At 36.5% G+C, this 18,643-nt stretch overlaps 2 protein-coding genes across 2 annotated transcripts in view; both read right to left on the bottom strand.

Annotated features, from left to right (window-relative positions):
- Positions 1-4,185, bottom strand: part of LOC110383333 (scavenger receptor class B member 1) — a 91,987-nt gene extending 87,802 nt beyond the window's left edge. Inside the window, exon 1 of the mRNA XM_064042616.1 lies at positions 3,993-4,185. The gene's annotated coding sequence lies outside the window, so the exon portion shown is untranslated. The remainder of the gene's footprint in view (positions 1-3,992) is intronic.
- Positions 4,186-11,877: 7,692 nt separating this feature from the next.
- Positions 11,878-18,435, bottom strand: LOC110382523 (trypsin). Its single transcript, XM_049851415.2, has 6 exons — positions 18,147-18,435; positions 15,438-15,545; positions 14,767-14,887; positions 14,051-14,203; positions 13,390-13,518; positions 11,878-12,813 (listed from the first exon to the last, which is right to left on the bottom strand). Exons 1-6 carry the CDS (start codon positions 18,423-18,425, stop codon positions 12,602-12,604), a joined length of 1,002 nt encoding a protein of 333 aa, XP_049707372.2. The 5' UTR covers positions 18,426-18,435; the 3' UTR covers positions 11,878-12,601.
- Between the last annotated feature and the right edge of the window lie 208 nt (positions 18,436-18,643).

The raw sequence follows: 18,643 nt of genomic DNA on the forward strand, positions 1-18,643 counted from the left end.
AGAGATTTTCAATGCGTGACAGATAATTATATTATTTGGTATGAGTCTTAAAACGAAATATTTAGTTGGGGGCCAGTAACAGCCCAAATGTATGAATGAAATAAAAAAGATCAAAACAATAAAATTGTAACATGATCAAAATTAAAAACACCGGAAATACATATTTTAAAGTTGACGAGAACACATGAAAAATGACTCTACTGACGTATTTCATTTTTGTCTTCACTAAAATCTTCAATGTATCGCTCGCCAATATATCTACTATTCTACATAAAATATCCATGTTATCAAATTATTCTAATATAAACACGCCGAACATCATTCTATCTAAACTAAATTATTTACTTACGTTGAAACAAATGAATTCACAAACTTTCTCCATTAATCATTCACAGAATAACACACGAACAGAAAAGTTATTTAAAATCCATTTTTATCACTAGTTTAAACTATTATTTATTTATTTAATTAAATCAAAACTAAAACCCATGTTTCTCTTCACACTAACTTCACCTAAACTAAAATAAATAGTTATTTTGTAGAAATACCCACTAACAGTATGATTTTTATTAATATTTTTAACATCAATGGTTGTCGGCATATGGACGATGAATCGTATATACGGTATTAGCTAAGCAGGAAAAGGTTTATTTAATAGGTAAACTAAATGCCTTACCATCGAGTAATAATCCTCCTAATATTGTAAATGCTTGAATTTCTAAGGATGTAGGGACAGTCAACATCAGGACAGTGGTAACGGTTTTATAGGAAAATCGTATTTATTACTATCGAGTTAAGGTGCATGACAGTGCCACTGATGTGCGGTCTACCGTACGTATGTTTGTTATATTGTTTCACGTTAAAACTTTGAAATGGAATTTAATAAAGAGTAAACATTTATTTTGCCTTTTTGTACTGCGAAACTACTGAACCAATTTGAAAAATTCTTTCACTATTGGAAAGCTACACTCTTCCCGAGTAACATAGGCTATAAGTATATTATCTGGGTACGGGCAGTAGTTCCCACGGAACACGGATGGAACACGGTAAATGTCTAGTCTATACTAATTTATAAAGCTTCTTTAGCTTTGTACATTTGTTTGAAATAGCTAAGCTCAAGAACAATAGGAACGATTTGAAAAGTTCTTTTGATACAGACGCGGGTGGTTCTATATCTCTAGACTACATATCTTGGTATGTAACCTATGTAACAAACATTATCAGCCAGTTTCTTCATCAAAAGTAAAAGCCAAAGTAATGACATAAAGTAAAAGTAACGGTCAAATTCGTTTTATCTATTACTTTTGCTGTTACAGCCTTGAAAAAACGAATCTGACCGTTACTTTTCCTTATGACATTACTTTGGCTTTTACTTTTTATGAATAAACTGGCTGTAAAACAAACAGACAGAGTAATTTTTAATTTAATATTATTAGTAAGTATGATAGCGTGACTGTCATATCAACACTCTGACCTCAGACAATGTTTCTATGAGATAATGCATCCCACGTAGTTGTAATAAGAAAGCTATTTTCTGATTCTGCCTACCACATTATATTTTATGACGTACTTTGAAGTAATCCATTTGAAATTAAATATGTAATATAATATGATTTATTGTTATGCTCGTGTCTAAGTACTGAACAAACTGCAAACTTTTAGTCGGCCGATAGTTTGTTTGGGCTCATAAATCAGTATGAAGATGAATGGTAGTACGCACACAACAAAGATCAGGTATCTAGCAGGAATCAGACCGACTGAAAACTTTGACTGGAATCAAGACTTTCTTTAAAAAATTGCCAGCCATATATTGCAACTGTCGGCAGACTATTTAGTAGTGTGCCGGGTTCATGGATAAGTTACTTTTATGTCAATTTTCCTTCGTGTTTCGGATGGCACGTTAAATTGGTGGGTCCCGGCTGTCATTTGAACATCTTTGGCAGTCGTTACGGGAAGTCAGAAGCCAGAAAGTTAGACAGCCAGTCTTACCAAGGGGCAGCTGAGCTGAAGAATTCATTTGAACTCGCTAATCTCTGTAACGAGTAGACTGATTTGTACAGTCATGTTTCTTCAATCGATTTTCAACCTTATCACAATAGTGGAAGGTTGATGTTCGATTGGTAAAATTTTACAGGTTTGGGTAGGTTGACTTGCTGTCTGTATAATTCTTTCAATGAATAGATAGCTTATTTATCGAGGAAGGCTTTAAGCTATACTTTGGACCGGGAGTGAAGACTTTGCTATACTTTTAATAGGTTTGCGGAGCATGTCAGTCAACTTCAGGTCAGTGGTAACAGTTATATAGGAAAATCGTACTTATTACTATTGAGTTAAGGTGCATGACAGTTACCACTGATGTGCAGTCTACCGTACCTAATTTCACGAGAAGCGAGTGATAGCTTGTTATAATAAAAACATTTACACGGTTAAAGAGATAAACCTATATCATTTTTAATACAAATTGCACACGACCCGTTTTACATCGGGCAATTAACTATTATCTCATTTTGAAAGTACATAGCTTATGTTTTTTGGACTCAATTAGTAGGTACCTAAATGATTTTAAGTTCTACTTACATAACCTACATATTTATGTTAATATAAAAAAGAGGAATATTTTTTGTTGTTTGTCGTAGTTAGACACTATAAACCGCGGAAGCAGCTGCAAATATAATAAAGAGAAAACTTGTTATATGCACTATCCCCGAGTAACATAGGCTATATAAATCTAATATATAAAAATAAGTCGGGTTTTTCTTCCTGACGCTATAGCTTCAGAACGCACGAACTGATTTCCACGGTTTTGTATTCGTTGGAAAGGTCTCGGGCTCCGTGAAGCAAAGTAAAAATATAAAACAAAAGAATTCTTAACCTTTTAATCACCAAACAAAATGTAACATAAAACGAAGCCATCTGGTGGCGAAACGGAGTTCGCCAGGTTTGCTAGTTATTTAAGTATATAGGCAAAACGCGACGCCGACACTTCAGGTACATTATAGTTTTAAGAATATGTGTATATTTTTTAGAAATATACCTATATTTATAATATGTTTAACTTTTTATATTACATATTATTGTATATATTGATATGGGTCTTGATGCCTGAATTAAATGGATAAATAAAATAAATAAATATTTTTTACCCCGGTACGGGACCAAACCGCGAGAAACAGCTAGTTGGTAGATAAAATAGGGTCAAAAGATCAGTTTTCACAATAAGCATGCGTTGCAAGGTATATGTGTAGATAATGTGCATTCACGTCTTTCATTATTTATAGAAAGCAACTAATAATATTATCTTCATCATTTTAAATTAACAGAGGTATTATTAAACTGATGTTCATGCGGTTTTCATCAATGAATAGTGTGATTCAAAAGGATAGTTTGTGATTTTGTATGGCTAATCTCTTGCTTTTAAAAAACCGATTTTGGAATTTCTTTTATCAATAGAAAACCACGTTATATGTGATTTTAAAAGAGATGTGTTATCCTTGTCGAGAAGATATGCTCTTAGGACACAGGTGGAACCGCCCTAACCATGAGATTTATGAAAAAATGGCGAATGTTTTTGACTTTTTCAAGTGAAAATAATTACAATGATTTAATGAAGACGCGCTTCCTAGCAAACGAAGGGTGATTTGCTAGTAAATATACAGTTAGGTAGTTTTTAATAAAGAGTTGTTAAAATCAAAATACTTATCATGTAAATTAGTTTTTCGCCTATCTACCTATTGCTCGAAAGGCAATTTAGGTAGGGTTCTTGTAAAAATTGTTTGTCTTCACCTAGGCTGACCCAGGTGATGCCCAGGGATTGCTTTTTGTAAATGTTTGTAACTTAAAACTTTTTGCGAAAAATATAACTTATTTCATAAGCGCATAAGAAACTTCCGAACATTTAAACCAAATGAACCATATTGTTACAACTACAAACAAACTTCATATAAAAGCCGGCAACTACGTCTACTAAAGAAGAAAACAAAAAAAATACATACTCTTCACAAAAACAATTAAATTCAAGATCACCACAAACAACAGTCATTGTCCACAATAATCACCACTTAACCAATAATAATGCGAAATTAACTCCAATAATAATTGTCTCTAGAATGATTATTTTCGTATAATAATTATTATCAGAGTCTCTGGAATAATTATGAGACGATATATCGAGGGGACCGCGGGCGGACTATTAAATTGATATCTGTATCAAAGTTGGGTGCAACGCATATATGTGTACCTAAGTATGTTAAATAAATGATACATAATATGTTTGTTGTTTTATTTTGTTTGTTTGTTCGTTTTGGCGTTTGTAACACATTCTTATTATTATTTACATTCAGCACATCATTATTATTTGCATTCCATAAAGTGTTTTACAGATGGGGTAAACGAGTTCTAGAGTGGAGACCACGCCTCGGCAGACGTAGTGTAGGACGTCCTCAAGCACGGTGGAGTGATGACTTGCGCAAGACGGCTGGCAGGAGCTGGATGCGAGAAGCCGAAAATCGATCTCAGTGGCGGGCACTTGGAGAGGCCTATGTCCAGCAGTGGACTGCGATAGGCTGATGATGATGATGATATAAGGCTTAAAGTTTCAATACAATTATGGACTCTGTTAGGGCACAGCAACCTAGTAAAAAAAATTGATGACTAACTGTTTTCCCGCGATTTCACTCGTGGCCCGTGGGAACTATTGCCCGTAGCGGAATAAAATATAATAGAAATAATAAGGATAAAATATTATACAGCACTTTTTAGATTCAATGTTGACTTAAATAATGATATAGCCTATATATGTTACTCAGGAAGAGTGTAGCCTTCCAACAGTGAAATTTTTTTATAATCGGTTCTGAAGATTCGGAGCCCTTAGAGAACAATTCAATTCAATGTATTTATTTGTGAGCATAGGTAAGTATATAGAAAACAAACAAAGTATTTACATCCTAACCTAGTTAAAATGCTGAAAAAGTGTTTGTAATTTTTTGGCAAAGTCTGTCTTATGACAGCACGGAAGACCTACTTACAGTGTGCAAATGAAACTGCTGACGCAAACAATAATAAATAAGTATGAGGTATAAGTAAACATATGTATTTTAGTTGATGTTAGATCTTTAATTATTTGTATATTAGATTGTTAATTTATATTGACAAATTATCCATATGTATAAAGGTCGCCGGAAGACGCTGGATGCAGGTCGCTTCCAACAGGTATCTGTGGAGATCTAAGGGGGAGGCCTATGTTCAGCAGTGGACGTCCTATGGCCGAGATGATGATGATGATGATGATGATCCATATGTCAGCTCTTCTTTCGCTTGAGACACACGTTCAACATAATTCATGCAATTGTAATGTCAAAACATACAAGGTGTTGATTTGCATTTGTGCCATACTTCAGGAGGAGGACATAAAATACGTAAATAATCGATTGGAATTACAGTAGACGGGAAATAGCTAATATGCACTGCTTTTTTTGTCATTGTAATGTCGTAGTATTTCAGAAGTAATCCAAATTTATGAATTTTGATTTGATTGGTTTTGATTTGACAAGGAACCATAATGTCTCGTTAGTTCTAGTAACTGATCACGCCTACCGTACGTTGCTTGACCTACTGGAAGGCGTCGGACTACCTACCTTCCTAACTCCGTTACGGCATCTCCGTTATGCTACGTTCACACGCGCGCCGCGCAGCCCGGCGGGCTGCCTGGCGGGCTGCGCGGCGTGCAGCCCGTCGCGGGCAGGCGGACATTCAAGCTGTTCACACGCGCGCCGTCGTGTCAGTCAGTGTAAGAATGGCGAGCAGCGAGGATCTCGGTGTTGTTGCTGTCATAGCCTTTGGCTTAACTTATTTTTATTGGAAAAAGAATCAAAATGATGAACGACGTTAACCATTCCGCCATGTTGTAATCTCCGATCGTAGCGACTTTCTTAGAACGTTTAATCGTCACGAAAGCGCAGGAGAGACTGATGCCCGCGCGCGTGTAAACAGTCGCCAGGCGCCCGCACATTCATCCTTTGAACTTTGCCAAAAAACCGACACTCGACCGGTTCGCGGCATTCACGGGCACGGGCGCGTTCACGGGCTCGGGCGTACCGTTTACACGCTCGTGAACGTGACTGTGCCCGTTGAATGTCGATTTGAACGCGCGCGTGTGAACGTACCATTATCTTTCCTTCCTCCGGTCCCTTACGTACTCAATAGCTTACTTAAAATAGGAAAAATAAATTTAAGATAAATCTAAAAAAATGCCTACTCAGTACACTGCCTTAACTTTTTATTGTATTACATATCCTACTATCTACTACTACTACCTAACTACCGACTACTTTTCTTACTTATGCTATATCTATACTTGTATCTAATCTTTGATTTTCGTACTTACGTACTTAATATTAACCTCCTAATACTTCTTATATACTTAACATTATATAATACTAATACATTACATTTAGAAATAATAATAAAATTATCTATAGACTTATAGGTACTACAAGTAATTGTAAACTTAACTTAATAGTACCTATAGTAAGTCAATAGTTAAGAAATCTGATCCAACAGATGAACTGTGTATACAGTTTTGTTGGACATTTTGTACTTTTTAGAATATATAATGTACCTTCTAATAAGCAATAAATAAAATAAATAAAAATAATTGAATGAAAATCGCTTACTAAGGCGAAGACATATCAATCACCTATAAATAACTAGAATAATTAACACTTTTATAAATAGTTTTTTTACAAGGAACAAATAGCTCTTATCAATAATTAGTTCAGGCAATCACACCAATTAAAAGAATTATTTATGTGCGTATAAAAAAGAAACTTATGAGTTATCTTTGCTCAAAGCGCGAGGATATACACATGTTCTTTGCAGTAAATAAAGATAAAAGAAAAACAACACGATGTTTTTTTCTCTTTTAACAATAACACGCAGTCTCATCTGCCTAGCCTTTTCCCAACTAAGTTGGGGTGGGCTTCCAGTCTAACTGGATGCAGCTGAGTACCAGTGTTTTACAAAGATCGACTGCCTAGATAGGCAGTCATCTGATCTCCTCAACCCAGTGACGCGGTCGATCCGATATCTCTTGGTAAGACTTTTTGTCAGACGTTCTATCTTCCGACTACCAGTAGTAACTGTCAAACTGTTCAAATGACATTCCTTCTGAAATGGGACCCTATTAGGAAAACTTAAATTTCTGTCTGTCCCCAGGCTGTAACTCAAAAACCATCATAGTTGGACCTGTTCACAGATGATGTATTATTGGCACTATAACAACAAATATTGAAAACTAAAATTTTCACATTTAAGCAATTTTTCCAACAATTTGTACAACAAACGTACTTTTTAACCGATTTAGCGACCCTGAAAAACTTATAGTCGGCCAATACACATAGTTTATTTGGGCTCATAAATCAGTATGAAGATGAATGGTAGTACACACATTACAAAGATCAGGTATTTAGCCGATATCAGACCGACTGAAAACTTTGACAGGAATGAAGATGTTCTTAAAAAATAAAGGTAATCTTTTTTTCATGGATTGTTAGCCGACTGTTTAGTCTGTAGAATCATCAGCACGAATCTTGAGCGCTGACCTTCACCTGCGCAGAAGTGATTTATTAGCAAAGAACCAATCCCGAGTGACGGCTATGACGCGATGCGCTGCAGGCCAATCACGGCTTTAGCCCGCCCCCGCGCCTCACTTCATACCACAAGAGGGACCCGCTCAAGATTTGTGCCGATGATTATACTGTGCGAATCCTACTCGCACTTGACCAGTTTTCTCAGCACCTTCATAACAAACAGTCTACAAAAGTTCACGGTGCACGTTTCACATTCCCAGTGAGTGTCCGACTGACACGTGAGGCGAGATTACAAATGTCATAGGTGCACTGACGTAACTGAGTATCGAGAGCGAACATTGTGTAGCTTCGTTTAAGTATATGAGCTCTGTTTTTGTTTTAAACTAGCTGTGTAATGCGGTTTCTCTCGGTATATGGAGGAAAGAGTTACAGGGCTTGGGTAAGATATGGGCTACTACTTGTTTAGCTGAGGTTTTTACCGCTTTAGGAAAGAACTACGTCCAGAACTCGGTTAAAATATAACCTATGTCACTTGGGAATAGTGTAGCTTGTCAACAGAGCAAGAATTTTTCAAATCGGTCGGGCAGGATCGGAGCCTTAACAAACAGACAAAAAACACGTTTCCTCTTTATTATATTAGTGTAGACAAGCTTATGCTAGCGGTTTCCCAAGGTAACTTCCAGCACCCGAATAAAATGGTAGGTACATGGATATAGTGTAACTTCCTAATAGTGAAATAGTTTTTCATTCTTTGTTAACCGACTTCCCAAAAAGGAGGAGGTTATCAATTCGGCCGGTATGTTTTTTTTTTTTTTTTCTATGTATGTACATCGATTACTCCGAGGTTTATAGATCGATTTACGTGATTCTTTTTTTGTTCGACGCGGAATAGCTGCCAGTTGGTCCCGTAGTCGTCAGGTCAGGATCTGATGATGGAAACCCTGAGAAATCGAAGGCAACCTTCGAAAGTTGTAGGCATACATAGGGTAAAAACTTAACACTCAGGTGTATGCCTAAAAACACTATACAACAGTGAAGGTTTGGAGCTGACCTGATGATGGAGACCAGAGAGGGTCGAGGGAACTGGACAACTGAATATGTACCTAAACTACCTCGTGTTTGGGCTTATATTATTTGTATTGACGAGACCTTTGCAAAAGTGAAGGTTTGGAGCTGACCTGATGATGGAGACCAGAGAAGGTCGAGGAAACTCGACAACTGAATATGTAAAATACCTCGTATTTGAGCTTATATTCTTTGTATTGATGAGAACTTTCCACTTATATGGATAGGGGCAACTTTTCGTATCACTGAAAAGCTGGAAATAAAAAACTTTTTTACAAAAAAATTAAACCGACTTCCAAAAACACTAAAAAGCAAAAAAAAATAATTTTAGGTGCATCGGCCTAGAAGGCGGTGGCAAAATTAACTTAGTAACATCCATAAGACACCGACTTCTAGGCCGATGCACCTAAAATTTTTTTTTTGCTTTTTAGTGTTTTTGGAAGTCGGTTTAATTTTTTTGTAAAAAAGTTTTTTTTAGATAGTCCATTTATCAAGGGAGGCTTTAGGCTTATTATCCAGGTGCGCGAAGTTAGTTAGATACTACAACATACGACGATACCTTAAATAGATTAATCATCATCATCCTCCGAGCCTTTTTCCCAATCATGTTGGGGTCGGCTTCCATTCTAACCGGATACAGCTGAGTACCAGTGCTTAAATAGATTGATAATTGGTAAAATGGTAAATAGCAATTGGTGTATTTTGTGACTTGACTTTAACGCGAAATAGTTCCCTCAAAATACAAGCAAATCTGAGTGAAACAACTGGTGAATTGTTATACAACATATTTATCATTGTAGGAGGTCAAATATTTATAGATTATAAACACAAAAAATACACAAAATTCCACTAAGTGAGTACCAATTATTATGTTTATTGTTGACGATTATGTAAATATTAGTGGAACCCAATTAATCTTTGTTATTAATGAAATATTCTTTTAATTACTTAATTAGATTAGACTTAACTGACTAAAGTTATCTAACTTATGCGTAGGTACTGTCAATAGAATATTAAGACTAATATCATAAACTAACCGTTTTCCCGCGGTTTCACCTGCGTCCCGTGGGAAATACTGCCCATACCGGAATAAAATATAGCCTACGTTACTCGGGAAAAGTGTAGCTTTCCAACAGTGAAAGAATGTTTCAAATAAGTTCAGTAGTTTCCGAGCTCTTATGGTACAAAAAACTAACAAACATTAGATATGAATAATAGATGAAACAATTTTATTACTGTCTATCTATGTGTGTTCGCGCTTTATACTACTACTAAATGCACAACCGATTAAAATTATACTTTGCGGAGATGGACTAATACCTGAAAACTTTTTACACGGGTGCGGGAAGTGGTTCTCCCGGGACGTACACAAAACCGTGGGGAAACAGCTAGTACAATTGAGAAATTAACCTGCCTTTTTTGGTGTTTTACGCCAAAATTACCTCTAATTTACCGATTTAAATAAAACATTTTACGAAGATAGCCTAAAGCCTGAGCAATGGCATAGATGCTTAGGCTACTTTTTATCCAGGTGCGGGAAGTAGTTTCCTAATAACCACGGAGAAATAGTGGCAGAAGAAGTTCCCTAGTAGTCGCGGGGAACCGCTACAGCTGTCACAGATATAGTTACTCTATTTAACCCGTCAAAAGAGGAAACATTGATAATAACAGCATTCGTATGTTTGTCTGTATTGTGTAATTCCGTTCTCAATAACTATTTATTTATCTATACAAGAGTATAATTAATGTTTAAAATGGCCGACTGACACGTGACCCGTTCAGGAAGAATTGCAACGAACGAGGATAAGATAAAACGTACATAATACAATACTGTGGTGGACTGCGGTGGGTCTTTTGAATGGTATTTACTGTCTTATTGGTCTACGGCGTTGTTCTAATAGAAGGCAATTATTCAATTACCCTTGTATTATCTTTACACGTGCCTTAAGTTTTCCTGTATTAAAACAACGTCTCTATTCCTTCACTCTCATAGCGCGATGGGACGACAATCCGACACCACCGGAGAGAGATCAGGCGCAGGACCGATATTAATGTGCTCTCCGATGCACGGGTGTATCAATCACCAACTTCCAGGCTCCGGACTTCTTTATGAAAGTTTTCTAGTGATTTCGGGCCGACTCAAACTCGAGACCTCGTGCTCAGCCGGGGCTGCGGGATTGTTCGCGCGAGTTACCGCGGCCCTGATACATAAAAGGCCTACGACGGAACACGACGGTGTTTAGTCAGTAAGAGTCTGACACTCCCTCGCCGCTGCTAACCCACAGCGGGAGGGGTCATTTGATGATTCCTCGTGCTCAGCAGCAGCTTTCGACAGCTAGACCAACGCTCGAGTTATCTATCAGTACAATGTCATCCGAATATAGCACACTCTACGGAAGAGGAGACTAGATGTCCTTTGTCAGATTGTCCATAAATAGAATAAATAGGACACTATGATTATTAAACTGCACTTTAAATTATACGGGGCCCTTTATTAGCGAGATTAATAGATACAAAAGTTGCAATTTCGTGAACATTTTAGAAAAGTTCGCACGCAATTCGTTGTAACCATACTCCTTATAGATCCAAAAGTCTTGAGATTTTTGCGCAACTTCTTAACACTGGAAAAAGTGACACCCATCGTGATATCAGAATGGCTGTCACATTAGATGCGGAATATCTTCAAAAGCACGAGGGAAGCAAGCAATAAAGTAGAAGGTAGCAACTAGTGGTAGCAATTAGGTAGCAACTCTTATGTATTTCGATTGGATCTATGAGGAGTGACAGCGAATCTGACAGTCACAATGTGTTACTGTTTGCTAGAGCGAGTACACCACAAGATACATTTGTGTACGTCACTATTGGAATCTTGTCATTAGAATATTATAATGCCCATTTTCACCAACAAATACCTAAATTTAGGGATCCCCTAAGAGTATTTAGGGAACACTTAATACGAATTTCGTTTTAACCAAACTTTAAGTGTCCCTTATAACCTTTATTATTGGGGACCCCTTATTCTAAGTGACACTTTGTTAGGGAAAAGTTAAGAGATTGTTGGTGAAAACGGGCATTAGTCTAGTGGGGCACTATTGGTCACCCATCTCAAAGTTAACCTCAAAAACAGCCTGACTTACCACGCAATGGACTCATGATTTCCATAATTAACAAACGTATTAATAAAACAACTTTTTGTCGTAATAATTTAATGTACGTAACTATAATCAGTTACCTTATTTCTTACGAACTATTACAATGAATTATTATATAATTACTAACCTTTGGCATTAAACTTAAATTATGGTAACTATTATATACGGTAATAGAATATAATTAGCCTTATTATAGTAACAATGGCTTGGGCGCTAATTAAATGGGGCATACCTATTTAAAAATGTGCATTGTCTTACGTCTTTAGCCGACCGTGACAGAAATAAAGAGGTGTATGATTTTAGCGGTCTATGTTTGATTCTCTATCATTGGAACTGCTAAGCTCATTTTGATGAATGATGTGAAAAGATTCTTTATTTTTAAGTGACTTATGCTTCATAACAGTTTTTATTTATATAATGGATTTTATGTTCAATATTATTTATCTACTGTGTAGGGCACAAATAGTTATGAAGCCTAAATATATATTCTTTTCATCAAAACAACACTTAATAAATTAGAAAACATCATTTTAATATTGTGATACAAACGTAAATAAATTAACAATAAAACCTGAAAACAAGTCAGTCCATTTTGTAGCAATTTTTGGATTGATTACGATCCAAATAATATCTGATAATCTCATTCTGTATGACGTATAGATTGGCGCTTTTTACTCGTTCATTGAAAATGTACGTTTTTACCAGTCGACATGAAATTTTTATGGTATCAAAAGATACCTTGGAGACAGCTACAGGCAACGTTTCATCCAATTTCGATAATTCTCCTTAAAAAAACATCTAATACCCAATCTTATGACCCAAGCTAGCCGCCGTTCTTCTAATCCAGTCGACATACGAAGCTACCCTCGTATAGACCCCAGGGCGAGCCCTCCTGGCACAGCCGGACCCCCAAGAGACCACCCCGTGCAGTTGCCATCTGTTGGCTGTCATGCAGGCCAGAGGGCCTCCTGAATCTCCTCGGCAGGCGTCGACACCGCCTGATAGGATACCTGAAAAATTAAAATAGGTTATCATCACACTGTCACTGGCAGACGTTAGTAGTCAGAAGCTCGAAATTCTGACAGCTAGCCTTGAAAGAGAGTAACGGATTGCCTGTGAAAACCAACCTCAATATGATTTGGAAAAGACTGTTACAGCCTTTTTTTTATCATCCCACTGCTGGGCACAGGCCTCCTATCACACGGAGAAGGATTGAGCATTGATGACCACGCTTTGCGGAAAAGACTAGGTAGATTATATTTTTCATTGCCTGACAGTAATCGCATAGCAGCGATTTACCTTAACGTAACACCTGTCCATTGCAATATAAAATTCACAGGAGGTAGTCATTTTACAAAAACCACGATAACTTTTACATTTTCGCTCCGAAGTTGGCTATAGTGACTGCACAATATTCAAAATGTATGGAAAAAATACTACTGCACATGAAATGGCTGACTTCAGAACGGCAAACTTATTTGACGAGAGCTTTAGTATTATTTTCGTCTATTATGACATCACTCGTAGAAATCTTAGCAGTGGTAAAGTTATGTTCAATATATGTAGGTACTGAATTTTAGACTTACCTGCACAAATCATAGAGTCTAAAATCGCCTGCTGTCTTCCACCGAGGACTTGATTCTTTCTGCACGTTGTGAGATCCAGAACTGGGACAGCCGCCGCTCTTAACGTTGGTGCAAAATTCTCTGTGTTCTCTGAAAATTATATGCATATAAGGAAATATTCCTTACAATGTACAATGTATTAAAATATGACTGTCAGTGAGTTTGGCTGTCTTTGTGTGATTTAGCCAAAAATAAAACCTATTTTAATTGAATTTGCTACATATGTACTACGTTGTCTAAAGATAGAAATAGTTCCATCAGGAGCAAGTCATCTGGGATCAGCTAGTGAATAGAAAGTACCTAAGAATAACTGTTCCTGTTTTAGTTTCAGTGAAAAACGGACGGGAAATGTATACCCAAGTAGGTTTGCAAGAAAAGTGTTACATAGAAATTAAAGCACACTTTTATTTCTGCCCTTAATGGCCATAAGAAACAGAAAATTGTTTTTAAAAGTCTTAATTTTGTGTTACTATACGATTCTTAAGAGATCTTTTTGGCGAGCTATTCAGTTAATTTATACTCGACAATGCTCCTAAATAAATGCACAATTTGCACCGCTCCCTAATATACCTAATAGACGATGATCAAATAAAAACAAGTCGTTTAATCAAAGAAACCTCACCAGCCTGATACCCCCATCCGCTGACAGCGCACCACTTCCCAGCCGTCACTCCATCATCAGGCAAGCATATAGGACGCACATGAGAGTTGAACTGTACTCCTGACCCTGAGCGGGAGACGAGGATCACTGCTATGTCGTTGCTGTGAGGACCATCTGGAATTGGAGATAGAAATATCAAAGTAAAAAACTTTCATTGAAACTGGGCTAGTTTTTAGCACTTTTTTACGTCAAAATTACAAAAGGACAACATCCACCGCCTTTCACCAGTTCCTAGTATTATCATTATTTGGGTGTCCTTTTCCGAATGTCCGTTCAAGCAAATAAATAATGAAATAAACTATTCAGCTTTGATAACCAAAGCAAAACGCAAAGGCCACCATGCTGGATTGCCATACAGATAGAACTTACTTTGATTCCCGGTGCAGTCAATATTTATGTGATGAGCATGTTAGTTGGCTGTGGTCTGAGTGTTAAAATGTATGTAGGTATATGTAGTTTCAATACAAGACAATAAAACCCATTTGGCTAATCGATCAACCGTGTGTGAAAGGTGTCACAATATTTAGGGAACTCTGACCCGAACATTATAAGTTAAAAGTAAAAGTAAAAGTAAAGTAACCATATGTTATTTTGATGTACAAGCTATATTACTACCAAGTTTCATCAAAATCCACCCCAAAGTTTTATAAATTTTCGTATTTATGATAATTCCTTACCTTTCCTGAAGTCAGGATGTCTAACCACCTTCTCCGCTAAGAACCGGTGCTCGTGTTTATCCTGGATCTTCAGCCGATGCTCTCCAACCACAATACGTATGTGCTCCAGGTTTAGAGGTTGCTGGAATTGATAAGTGTGTGTTTTTAAGAAATATAGGATACTAGCTTCCATCCGCGTTTACTGTCCCGCGGGTACTACTCTACGTACCCTACTTCTGAGAACTTTTTATCCGGGTGCGAAAAATTCCCTCGGGACACAGTCTAGTTTATGGACGTATTAATAGTACTTAGTACGTAGTGTAGAAGTTGTCTTTAAGACAAAAAGGTGTCAAAGAATACGGCATCTCAGTTTTATATGCACGCACAGGCTGTTTCAAGTGATTTTGCTCGCGACTTCTTACACGATAAGTTGCAGATTTTTTTTCAAGACGGACTATAGGTACATATTTTATGTGTATTCCTGAGATAAGCTCGTCTTAAATTTCTCGATTAAAACTGCTTTCGTCAGATAACTTTGCCGATCTAAAGTCAGCATAGCGTCAGCGTAATATTTAGGTATCTACTTGTGTAAGAACCAAGTCCTATCCAGATTGTTGTCCTTTAGTTAAATGCCTACTCAAATAGAGTATAACAGTAGTAGTTTAGATTTGATTTGACAAAAGGCAACATACTTTGTCAAAGCAATGTGCAGCAGAGAGCACTAGACGCTCCGCGATGACAGCGCCGCCACAGTGATGCTCGAACGTCAACTTGTCCACATCTAGCATCTGGATTTCAACCTGAAAAGAAATTGGTAAAAATATAAATAACGAGCTGGTGCCCGCGACTTCGTCTGCGCAGGTTTAGTATTTCGAACAATATGTTTACAAATTATGTGTAGCCTATGTGTTATTCTGATGTATAAGCTATATTATTGTAAAGTTTCATTAAAATCCATTCAGTAGTTTTTGCGTGAAAGAGTAACAAACATCCATACATCCATACATACAAACTTTCGCGTTTATAATATTAGTAGGATTAATACTTTCTAAACACTTTTCTTATCGTTCTACCTATCTATCTGAGAGGCAGGTTTAATGTCCTCATAAGAATTGATTTTAGAGTTTTCCCAAATTTCTTAACGTGATTTTTTTTAACAATGTTTTTCTAGCTACGTGATTCTTAGAAATATTAATATCCTAATATCTTTTGGCTAGGTCATACTATCGTATAAGGTACTCTAGCGACTAAAGTAAGAATAAGCTAGAGTCAGCCCATGTTGCTGCGTGAAGAATTTGTTTTGAATTGCAAGTATAGCAGTATGGAAACAGCAAAAATCTGCAAACTTGTATTAAAAAAGCAAGTTCCTGAACACGATTACTAAATAAAAGTCCACGTATTTTAGACAAATCTAAGTTCTTCATGATTTAAAATCAAAAAAGCATTCAAAACTCAACAGTGAAAGTACCAACATCATTTTGCAAGATCATCACCTAATTCAATATTAAAAAGCCCAAACAAATTAAAGACCCATTGACAAATGCAACGTTCAATAACCACCATGAAATCCTCATTACGAAAAGTGAAAGTTGACATAATTGCGCGCCATTCATTTCCGAACGTAACAATAACTGTCATCGTGACATTTGCGGCCTCTTTGCGCGGGAAAAATGGAGGTTAGGTTATGTAATATGTCATCTCGCATCTGTGGTCTTGAGAATGTTTTCGTTTTTGTAAAGCGTAATGTAGGTTTTACGGAATACTTAATTATTATTTAATGTTGGGTTACAGTCTAGCGACTTTTGTTGAATTTTGTTGAATATCTAACTTTTCCATATTATGAAACCCAACGAGATGCGATAAATAATGCAAATGCCTATTGGATCTCAATTTAAAAGTTAGCTTGTTTTTTCTTTGGCGTTAAAAAAGCTTTCAAAATACTTAATCAAACTAGGCTGAAAATCAGCACTTAGAATGCCAAAACATAAACAAAGCCAGCCCTCAAAACTTGACCACTTCTTATGTTTAAACTTAAGACTAGTTTTTACCCGGGTCAATTTAAAAGTTAGCTTGTTTTTTCTTTGGCGTTAAAAAAGCTTTCAAAATACTTAATCAAACTAGGCTGAAAATCAGCACTTAGAATGCCAAAACATAAACAAAGCCAGCCCTCAAAACTTTACCACTTCTTATGTTTAAACTTACTAGTTTTTACCCGGGTGCAAGGAAGTTCTCACAGGACGCGAGTGAAACCGTTGGCAGAAGCTGGTTACCAATTGAGTATCATAAAATAAATACGGAACGGAACCCTTCGTAAAATAAAATTGATTCACATTTTATCGGATTTATTTACCGTTTCAATAAATATCAACAGTTTGACAATCGACATGTTTTTTTTTGAAAGACTAGTCCCAAAGTCTAATGCCCATTTTCACCAACAAATACCTAAATTAAGGGATCCCTTAAGAGCATTTACGGAACACTTAATAAGAATTTCGTTTTCACCAAAGTTTAGGTATCCCTTATCCATAGTTATTTATGTCAAAATTGGGAGAGCCCTTATTCTAAGTGGCGCTTAGATTAAGAGATTGTTGGTGAAAATGGGCATAAGTACATAAGACTGGACTGGACTGCTTAAAAACCGACAGATGCAGAAACTAATGAAGATTTCGCCCTTTTTAAGGACTCCATTCTTTTCCTTGCGGTGTTTTTCTTTCACGAAAAATAAATGATATAGTGATGTACCTACGTTTAGTTTATACAAACATTCGTTAACGCTTGTTTGTATTTCGCGTAACCGCATGCCAGTTAATAGCATGTGTATCGCGTATTTTGATATTTCTAGTAATTTCGACTTAGATGCTGAAAGTATAACTGCCGTTCCAGATTTTCACCAAAAATTTTCATTTTTGGGCACAATTCTACAAAACTTTTCTTTTTATGAAAAGCCTCTTTATAAACGTCAACACACAAAAAACCCCAATTTGATGGAATCATTCTAAAGATGCACGCTTAACTCATATTTAAGCAACTCATTTCTATCGATGTATTTGCAAATCTTGTCAAATAACTTTGACCCTGAAGACAGACAATCTTCAGGAATTTCTTGTAATGTTTGTATTTCATGACTTTCAATGATGAACTTCAAAAACATGTAATTTGGTCTGTTCATCATAATTGCTAAAGGTAAACAGATTCCAGACAGACAGATTTTTCAGGGCTGTATAGGGCAGCCTAAGTAACTGGGTTGAGGAGATCAGAAAAACCATTCGCTCCACGCAGGGCACTAATACTCAGCTGTATCCTGTTAAACTAGAAGCCAACCTCAACAGAGTCGAGAAAAGGCTACACAGCTGAACCCGGGAAATTTTTCATACGAAAATGCAAATAAAAAATATACTTACTTGCCACGGAAAAGCTCCATAAGGCGTTTCAGTGCCTCCAACAATCTTGCCAGTTCTTCTCGGGTTAAAATCCACTGTTCTTGTACCACAAAGCACTTTTTCAGCTTTACCTGAAGTTTGCACTGAATTCTGACTGAAATAATTCGTTGAGAAACTGGTAAAAGCCTTAGACGGTCTCGTCCTATTCTTGTAATACTCATAATGATTGACCCTATTCAAAAAGTATTCACAATTTATCGCACTTATTAAGAAATAGATAGAAAAAATGTGTGACAACATTTTTTGTAAAAAAAAAATATTAATAATATATATATTAATAATATCTGCAACTTTCAAAGCGTCAAACTTTTTTATAAAGTCACAGTTTTTTAAATAAATAAATCGAAAATTAAATTCAGAGACGTCTGCTCATGGTGGAAGCCCAAAACTAAATGAGACATTACTGGTCCGTTTTTATTTTTTTTAATATATGCATTGGCAAAGGCTCGGGTTACAAT

Source organism: Helicoverpa armigera, chromosome 29 (assembly GCF_030705265.1).
Source record: "Helicoverpa armigera isolate CAAS_96S chromosome 29, ASM3070526v1, whole genome shotgun sequence".
Lineage (NCBI taxonomy): Eukaryota > Metazoa > Arthropoda > Insecta > Lepidoptera > Noctuidae > Helicoverpa > Helicoverpa armigera.